We start from the raw sequence: 9,833 nt of genomic DNA on the forward strand, positions 1-9,833 counted from the left end.
TCCCTTCCTTAGGAGGAATCTTGTCTCAGTCGGCTGTTGGGTCGTGCGTGTTTCTGTACGTCGTAACTGTTGTGCTTCATTGAGAAAAACAAGTTGTAATAAACAGGCAGGTTAATCAAACCTGAATTGGTCATCAGGGAGAAAGTCTCCGTCACAAAGAGCTAGGAAAAATGGAAATGATAAAAATTAGGAGATTGTGCATTTTTGTGTGATTTTCTGCAATTTAAATATGTTAGCGTTTATTTTGTTTCAAAAGGAATCATTCATGGTTGAAAATCCAGAACATGTGAAAATTAAGAAAAATTGCTCACAGTCCTCACTGTAAGCACTGTTAGTGTATGATTCTTGTAGTTTGTACCCTTTTCCAAGAAGGTCATTGTGCATACGGTTTTATTTAATTGATGAGATGATCTTAAGCCATTTAACATTTCGTATCATCCTATTGAGTGCTTATATAGTAACCTGTGGAATAGTTGACCGTAGTGTATCCTCTGGCTCCTGGAAATGGACACGAGGCTGTGTGTAAAACACTCTGTTACTTACTATTATATACAGAAGGTAGTGAATATCGCTAAGTAAAACAAAATTTTTATCCATAAATATTTCAAAGTGTATCTATAAAAGATAAGGGCTGTTTTTTTAAGATATCACAAAACCATTATCAATCTAAAAAATTACCAGTAATTTCTTAGTTATTTTCAAACTGGCAGCTAATGTTCAAATTTTCCTGATTGTCTCAAAATTTGTTTGAATAGTTTATTTGGATCTCCATTTAAGATTTATGTCTTGTATTTGGTTGATCTTTCTCTCTCTCTCTCTCTTTTTTTTTTAAAGATTTTATTTTTGAGTAATCTCTGCACCCAGTGTGGGGCTTAAACTCATGACCCCAAGAGCAAGAGTTGCACGCTCCACTCACTGATTGAGACAGGCTGGCACCCAGGGTTGATATATCTCTTAAATGTTTTTTATCTGTGACTTCTTTTTTTCTTTTTTTTTACTTTTTCCTTGTAATGTACTTGTTGAAGAAATCAGGTGATTTGTCTTACAGAGTTTCCTATAGCCTGGATTTGGAGATTACGTATCCCTGTGGTGATGTTTTACATATTCTTTCTGCTCCCTGTTTTCATCATAAATTGTTAGTTGGATCTAAAGACTTGCTTAGTTTCCAGTTGGACTTAATTTGGGGGTGGAGGGGTGCAAGAATACTTAACCTGTTACCGTGTACATTCATATACAGGAACATCATGCCTGTGGTCTCTTTTTCCGATGCTAGCAGTGCAGTTGTGGTCCTGATCCGTTATTTCATTAAGGGATGCAGAACAATACGTTCTGATTCCATCATTTCTCTTCATTTAGTACCTCAAATACTTTTTTCTTTTTAATTTTAATTCCAGTATAGTTAACATACAGTGTTATATTAGCCTCAGGTGTATGATGAAGTGATTCAGCACTTTCATACATCACCCAGTGCTCATCAACATAAGTGGACTCTTAATCCCCTTCACCTGTTTCCCCCAACGTCCTACCCACTTCCTCTTTGGTGACCCTCAGTTTGTTCTTTAAGAGTCTGTTTTTTGTTTTGTCTCTTTTTTTTTTCGTTTGTTCAATTGTGTTTCTTAAATTCCACATATGAGTGAAATCATATGGTATTTATCTTTCTCTGACTGGCTTATTTTGCTTAGCATAGCACTCTCTAGCTCCATCCATGTCATTGCAAATGGCAGATTTCATTCTTCTTGATGGCCAAATAATATTCCATTGTGTATAGGTATGCTGTATCTTCTTTATCCATTCATCTATCCATGGACACTGGATTGCTTCCATATCTTGGCTATTGTAAATAATGCTGCAGTAGACATCAGGGTGCATGTGTCCCTTTGAATTAATGTTTTTATATTTTCTGGATAAATACTTAGTAGTGCAATGCTGGATTGTAGGGTAGCTCTATTTTTAACTTCTTGAGGACCCTCCATACTGTTTTCCACAGTGGCTGCACCAGCTTGCATTCACCAGTGGTGCAGGAGGGTTCTTTTTTCTCACGTCCTCACCAATGCTTGTTCCTGTGTTGTTGATTTTAGTCATTCTGACAGGTGTGAGGTGGTATCTCATTGTGGGTTTTTTTTTTTTAAGATTTATTTATTTATTTTAGAGAGAGAGAGAGAGAGAGCATGAGTAGGATGTGCAGAGGAGAGGAAGAGAGAATCTCATGCAGACTCTGTGCTGAATGTGGAGCTTGATGCGGGGCTCGATCTCACGACTCCGAGATCATGACCTGAGCCGAAACCAGGCGTTGGATGCTCAACCAACTGAGCCGCCCAGGCTTTTGTGCTTTTGATTTGCATTTCCCTGATGATGAGTGATATTGAGCATCTTTTCATGTGTGCGTTTGCCATCTGGATTCTTTGGAGAAATATGTGTTCATGTCTTCTGCCCATTTTTAGATTGGACTATTTGGTTTTTGGGCATTGAGTTGTATAAGTTCTTTATGTAATTTAGATACTAACCTTTTATCGGATATGTCATTTGCAAATATCTTCTCCCATTCAGTAGGTTGTTTTTTAGTTTTGTTGGTTGTTTACTTTGCTGTGCAGAAGCTTTCTATTTTGATGTAGTCCCAACAGTTTATTTTTGCTTTTGTTTCCTTTGCCTCAAGGGACCTATCTAGAAAAATGTTGCTATGACTGATGTCAGGGACATTACTGCCTGTGCGTGCTCTCTTGTAGGATTTTTATGGCTTTAGGTGTCACATTAGGTCCTTAATCCGTTTTATGTCTTTGTGTCGTCTTTAGTTTCTTTCATTGGTGTTTTATAAATTTCAGAGTAGAGGTGTTTCACCTCCTTTTTAAGTCTATTTCTAGATATTTCATTCTTTTTGGAGCGGTTGTAAATGGGATTGTTTTCTTAATTTCTCTTTCTGCTGCATCATTATAGGTGTATAGAAATGCAGTGAAATAAATAATAAATAAAAAAAAAGAAATGCAGTGAATTTCTGCACATTGATTTTGTATCTTGCAACTTTATAGTACCTGGAATACTTACATAAAGAGAAACACCCTCATCAGTTATTTGGTTACACTAAGTACACTTTATAAGGAGAGGCTGGATAAATTCTGATTCCTAAGCTTTATTTATCAGTTTCCTCAATAATCTGGTTCTCTAGCATCTGTTGAAGGTGGTGACTAATAAGTTTTTATTTGGTTTCTAGTGGTGGTGTGAATTCATGGATATAGACATACTTAAAATTTTAATCATTGTATGATTCTTATTGAAGCCTAAAATGCCCCATCTTGGCCAACGGGCATCTCTTCAGTTTGGCTCTTGGACTCTGATATACCCTCAGTAGTCTTTGATGGTTTTATTACTTTCTGGTAAGAAAAGGTGTTCCACACTGATTTTGTGTATTTTTTACCACGAAGTTGGAATTAACCATTTCTGAGGATCTCTGTTAATTTTAAGTTCAGTGGGAATCGGTGTTTAGGGACCACAGGTGGGGCCTTTGTCGGAACCTTCAATACTGGGTTAGTTTTTTACAGTAGAATTCTGGAGCTAGGAAGCCACCCCCATACATACTTAAGTTTTTTGTTGGTTTGGCTTTTGGACATAAAACACTCCATGGGTTTATATTGGTACTTCCGGCTCAAAGTTAGGACCAGAGGGTTTTTCTGACTTCTTCCGTCTTAAATCAGCATTATCTGTGTCCTGCGCCGGAAGGCCTGCTCCCTGACTGTCCTTAGATTGCCCTTTTATTCCCCTGGGGATGTACACATTCATGTGTTTGAAAGTCACTGGAAATAATGCTTCCCTGTGAGGTTATCCTGCCAGGCTGACTTACAGCTCTTTTGTTTCAGTTTCTAGGAATTGCCATATTAGGTTTTATAACTTTGTTAAATATTTACAGGGTTCCAAGGTCTAAATAATAAACACTCACAGAATTTTTTTCCATGTATGTCCCCTCCACTTCACCTGTAGGTAACCACTTTGTTTTTAGTTTATCTGTTTACTCAAAAAATACATAAGCAAACACACTTTTTTCATAACTTTACTTCGGTGAAGATATGCACATTTTTTTCCATTCTGTGTATTCATCCAGACATATGAAATAGGAATTGATAGTTTTAGGTGTTATCATTGCTTATTGTTCATTTTAAGTATTTGATATTTGGTATACGTGGAAATTCTTTTCTGTCCCAATTTTTTTTACTTAAAAATGTTTTCTGTTGGTGTATGAGAATGTGGTTGTTTGATGGGCATTTGGGTTCTTTCCACCCTTCTGCTGTTTACAAGCAGTACTGCTGTGAAGAGGGTATGCATAGACATGTTTGTGGATATTCTTAATCTTTGTCTACACCCAAGACCTCTTCCAGGTGCAGTCTCAAAAGCAGAAGTGCTTGATCAGAGACTCTGTATTTTAACTTTGGCCAACTGCCTTTTGGGAGAGGAGCCACCCATGCCCTTGCTGACAGTTCCACCTGCTTATTGCTGTCATCATTGTGGATAGCAGGGCTACATGTCCCCATTTTTGCTCTTCTTTCTCAGGTTATTGTTTTAAATACATCTTTATTTAAATTGTTTTTTTTTAAAAAGATTGTATTTATTTATTTGACAGAGAGACACAGCTAGAGAGGGAACACAAGCAGGGGGAGTGGGAGAGGGAGAAGCAGGCTCCTGGCTGAGCAGGGAGGCCGATGCGGGGCTCGATCCCAGGACCCTGGGATCATGACCTGAGCCGAAGGCAGACACTTAACGACTGAGCCACCCAGGTGCCCCAAATTGTTTTATTTTTTAAAATATTGATTTATTTGAGAGAGAGAGAGAGAGGGCTTGTGCCGGGTGGGGGGTGGTGAGGGGGGTGGTGGGGTGGGGCAGAGGGAGAGGGAGAATCCTGGAGCAGACTCACTACTGAATGCACCTGATCAAGGCTCTCTATCTGAAATCAAGAGTTGGCCGCTTAACCAACTGAGCCATCCAGGCACCCCTTGACTTAAATTATTTTAGAAATCTTTGTTGTATCAGAAAAATATGTCAGACCTTTTATTGGAATTGTGTTATGTGTGTATTAATTTGAGGATCATAGACATATTTTCAGTATCCATCTCCTTGTCTGGAACATGGAATATGGATTTATAGTTTTCTTGAACAGTTCACACGTTATTTATCGATTGTATTTAGATATTTGATGTTCATTGTAACTAGAACCTCTCCTTAGAAAAAATGTTTTTAAAAAGAAGTTTTTGCTGGTACACAAGAGTATGAATGACTTGTTGATGTTTACCTGGTACGTGGCTACTTAATGCTTTCAGTTCTAAGGTTCGTGATATAGAATCTTAGTTTTTAGAGGATTTGCTGGCTTACGTATTTTTAGACAAGAGAGTATATAATCTTCGCATGTCATAGCTGAGCAGAAAATAGCACTGTGACCTGCTTGGGCCTTTCAGAAACTGGCACCGTCACGGAATACACAGGAGGGCCATGTTGCCTAATTAGGTTCTTCTGATGCCCCTAATGCTGTGATTCATAGGAATGTTTTCATGACCTTCAGTGCAAGTCTGGGTGTCGTGGCAATGATGTCACACAGAAACTCAGTGCTGTAGCGAGGAGAAGCTCTGACAGAGGCGACGGGACCGTGAAGCTGCAATAGTAGCTGCTGTTGGGTGTGTGGTCCTGTTGTTGCAGGAAGGTCTTTTTATGGTTTCTGTCCTCCAGAAAAAACAGCCTGGGATCCCGTCTAGACTGGGGCATTGCAGGTGGTCGGGAATGTCTTTAATGACTTTGACTTTAGAATGTACGTCCGCCCCCCGCCCCCCCCCCCCACCCCACTATTGCCCTCAGCGCTGACTCTTGCAGAGAGCCCAGGGAAGTTGTCTCATCCGATTGTCTCTTCTTGGTTTGGTGTCCTTTGACTTCTTTTCTCTAAAAATACATATGAGGTCTAGAGGCTTTGAATATATTCAGGCAAAATATCCTTGCAAGTATAATAATTCATTACGGGTACTTCATGTCATATCACTTTAGGGGCCTCTGTTGTCAGGTTATTTCATTATTAGCATATCTGTGTTTTTTTTAGTTTATATGTAGGAGTGATTAAATATCAACTAACAGTAGCCAAATCTTGTGAATATTCTTGTTTTCTCTTTGGGGCAGTTGACTAAGATAACACGAACTGGTCCTTCTGCTTGGGAAACCAAAAAGATTCTGGCAGTTTCTTTTGCTCCTTTGATCCAGCCCTGTCATTCAGAGTCTGGAAAATCAAGACTTGTCCAGTTACGTAAGTACAAAGACCCTTATTTATCTTTTAGATCTTTTAAATAGTCTCAGTAGAATTTGAAGAGAAAGACAAATTGTAAGGAATCTTTTAATATTAAAGAGCGTTTTTCTACCCATTGAAACCTTAAAATGTTACAAATGATTTTTAGAAATTGAAAAATCATCTGTTTTCAGCCTATTTTAGGTTACTTCTGCCTTCTTTTAAATCTACAGGAATTATTGCTGGTCATGCCATTGAAAGCAGAAGACTCCCATGAGAGGGAGTTAATTCTGCTTGGTGGAGAGGTCTCACAGAGAGACTGTGTTGCCAGCACCACTGGGCCAAAGGGCTCTTGCAGAGTCACGGGACTCTTTCCTCCTTGGGGCCGCCTCGTGGGCACATGCTTCAGCCGGTCTGCTGGTGTATGGTGGGAGGCTTACCGTGGAGCCTTACTTGGCTAGGCGTGTAGAACCACAAAGAGCTGACATCAGGGCCAGCATTCATCCAGATACTGTTGTATAATTTAAACAAATTTATATGGCAATGAGAATAGCAAATGATTTTATTTAAAATAAGACCAATAAGAGCATGGATTCTGCATTCTGATCATTTAGAAAATTTGGAAAATGCACCAAAAAAAAAAAAAAAGGGAAAAAAATAACCATAATCTCACCACCCAAAGATAATACATGTTGGCAAATTCCTTCCAGAATTTTTTTTTTTTAATTTGTGAGGAATCATTTATCAGATAGTCATGCTCTGCCTTGGTCTCTGCTAAGTGGAGGTCGCATGCGGTAGATGTGGTCCTTGAAATGTGGTAAGAGCAACAGTACAATACAGAAAGGGGCTGAGAGGGGCCAGGGAGGGTTTGACAGAGGATGGGATGTTTTGGGTGAAAGTACATTCTTTGAAGAGAGAAGAAAGGGAGAAGAGGCATGAGCAGAGGCTGATGGGGACTTTGTACATGCATGCCCCTCAGCGTGGTCCGAGTGCGGGTGTATAGGAGAAACTAGTCCACTACGTAGGTCGGACTTGTCATGGAGGCTGTGGGAGCCACCAGACGTGTGATCGAAAAGATGTGGTGCTTCTGTCTTCTCGACGACCCTGCTGGCCAGGGTCACCGGCATGCTCCCTGGAAATCTGCCCAGGAGAAGCTAGCATTGCTCGCAGTCAGCCAGGGCGCGGCCTTCCAGAACACTGCCCGAGCGTCGGAAGGTGAGGCTGTGGTCAGTGCATCTATGCAGCTTCGATGGGGGTTTGGTTGGACACGAGTCTCTTGGTGTGAGGGCCTGACTGGGTCTGGGTAAGAGTTGTGACAGCGTGGAGGGCACCCTGAGATGCGGGTTTTGAGGCCGGAGCTTCAGAGCCAATGCTGGATAATAAATAACGTGATGTTTGGGTTCCAGCAGTGAACAGCTAGTTATTTGTAACTTTGTCTTCCTGGGCCAGAGTTTTCTAACTAGCAAAGTTGTGTCCATGGAGACGGCCTCTGCAGCTGAAGGGATTCGGGGGCAGGCACATACGGTGTTTCTGAGAAAGGATGTGTGCCCTGAGGTGTCCGGCACCTGTTGTAGATGTGGGTCTGGGGAGGCTCGGGACCCCAGTCAGGAATGGAGCAGAGCCCTGCGAGCCACCGCCCAGTCTTTGTTACTCGATGTCAAACCAAGGGTTGATGGGGACGTGGAGTGGGGGAGATGGTAGAAATCAGCACCCGAGGGAGCGCTACAGCCGCGGTGGGGGAGGGACTGGCAGCAGAGACTTGGGCCGAGTTGGTTCCCTTCAAGTGGGACCTCAGGGAGAGCCGGAGAAGGAGTCCGTTCAGCAGACTGAGGGGCAGGGCAAGGAAAGGTGGGTGTATTGAGCAGGAAGTCGTGATTACGGTGTTGTGTAGTGAGACACGTGGGGCATGTGCTGGAGCTTGTCCTGGACAACAGGGAGGAGACAGTTGAGCAGGAGAGGAGGCCTAGTGTGGACATGGGAGAAGGTGCCGAGAGCCTGGGGCCCGGCGGGCTTCCCTGGGCTCCCGTGGAACAGGGAGCATTGCACGGGATTCTGTGCAGGCCACTTTGATTTGGGTAGTAAATGTTACAGACAACATAAGAACCCTCCCTATATTGTAGGTTGTCATCTTTTTTGGAAGAAGTTAGGTACTGGAGCCCCACATCTTCCTCTCCTGCTCCCCCTGCTTGTGCTCTCTCTGTCAAATAAATAAAATCTTAGGGGAAAAAAAAAAGTTAGGTCCTGGAGGGAGAAAAGTGATGGTGGTTTTCAGTATAATGTATTTAGACACACAACCCCCCTAATTCCTCCCCCTTTAAGAAGAACTCTCCTGTTGCCACGTGTGTACCGCCTGCCTTACACTGAGCTGGACTTGAATCTCCAGATTTTATTTTTCCTTGGTATGCTTTGGAGTTTGTGTACTTACTAAAAATGTTTTGGATTTGCTTTTCTCTAATAAAAAAGGAACAAATACTCAATTTGTAAAGTACTGTGAAAATGTAAAGATAGATAAAAGAATTCTGGAGCATTACATTCACTGCATGAGCTAGAACCCAGGAATGAATACAGTAAACAGAGTCACGAACCCAGGGTTTTCTTCTGCTTCTGACTGATGAGACAAACAACCTTGCTTCCTTTCCTTATATGAGTTCGGGTTCGTGTGTTTGAAAATACCACTGAGAAGGACCACAGACATGCGTGTCAGAGCTGTCATCCCAGCTGTTTGCTGGGAGTGCTCCTCTGTGCTTGTGCTGTAAATAACGCTCGCGAATGACCGCGACCGCGAATGACCGTGAGGGGATGGGCTTCTAGAGTTAGGGCCCTGTGCTGTCTGGGTCCCTTGCTGATGAGGTTGACGCATCTCCTTTGCTCCGCAGCGCCCCTGGCTGTGCGGAGCCTCCAGGATCTGGCTCGAATCGCCATCCGGGGCACCATTAAAAAGGTCATCCGTCAGGAAACAGTGAGCAGCGGCGGAAACGGACTGAAGAACACTCCCAGGGCCAAGCGAAGGAGAGTGCGCCGCCGTCGCATGGAAACGATCGTCTTTTTGGACAAAGAGGTATTTGCCAGTCGGATCTCCAGCCCATCCGACGACAACAGCTGTGAGGACTTGGAAGAGGAGCAGCGGGAGGAGGACAGAGCCCCGCCGCCGGACGCGAAGCCAGCCCGACCAGTGAACTTCCTTCGTGAGAAGGTCCTGAGCCTCCCTCTGCCAGATCCCCTGAAATACTACCTGCTCTATTACAGAGAGAAGTAAGTCTGTGGGGGCTGACCGGAGGCGGAGCCCAAGGCTGCACCCCACGCCCTCACGGGGTTGCCCGGGCACATGCCACGGGGAAGGAGAGTGCGGTCCTCTCCACCTTTTTGTGTTCAGTTTGTTCTTGGTTTTCCTCTAGAATTCCATTCATTGGTATCATTTCGGTAAACATAACCTGACAAAGTGCATAGGAGAATGTTTTCTCAAAAGGGAGAGACTGTCCTGGAGACAAGGGTGTTTGCTTTTTGCTCTGGTGAAGCTCTTGACACCTGCACGCAGAGACCACCCAAGACACACCTGTGTGCATTACCCACGAAGCAGTGACATTGAAAT

The 9,833-nt window shown here is 42.8% G+C and overlaps 1 protein-coding gene across 4 annotated transcripts in view; it reads left to right on the forward strand.

The window, feature by feature from the left end:
- PCMTD2 (protein-L-isoaspartate (D-aspartate) O-methyltransferase domain containing 2) overlaps positions 1–9,827 on the forward strand; it is a 20,716-nt gene extending 10,889 nt beyond the window's left edge. For all 4 annotated transcript variants that reach the window (XM_035025642.1, XM_035025641.1, XM_035025639.1 and 1 more), the window contains 2 exons: positions 6,142–6,265; positions 9,121–9,827. In XM_035025642.1, coding sequence (XP_034881533.1) covers positions 6,142–6,265; positions 9,121–9,500 — 504 coding nt within the window. In that variant the 3' untranslated portion in view covers positions 9,501–9,827. The remainder of the gene's footprint in view (positions 1–6,141; positions 6,266–9,120) is intronic.
- The last annotated feature ends 6 nt before the right edge of the window (positions 9,828–9,833 follow it).

Source organism: Mirounga leonina, unplaced genomic scaffold (assembly GCF_011800145.1).
Source record: "Mirounga leonina isolate KUSES-001 unplaced genomic scaffold, KU_Mleo_1.0 Mir_195, whole genome shotgun sequence".
Lineage (NCBI taxonomy): Eukaryota > Metazoa > Chordata > Mammalia > Carnivora > Phocidae > Mirounga > Mirounga leonina.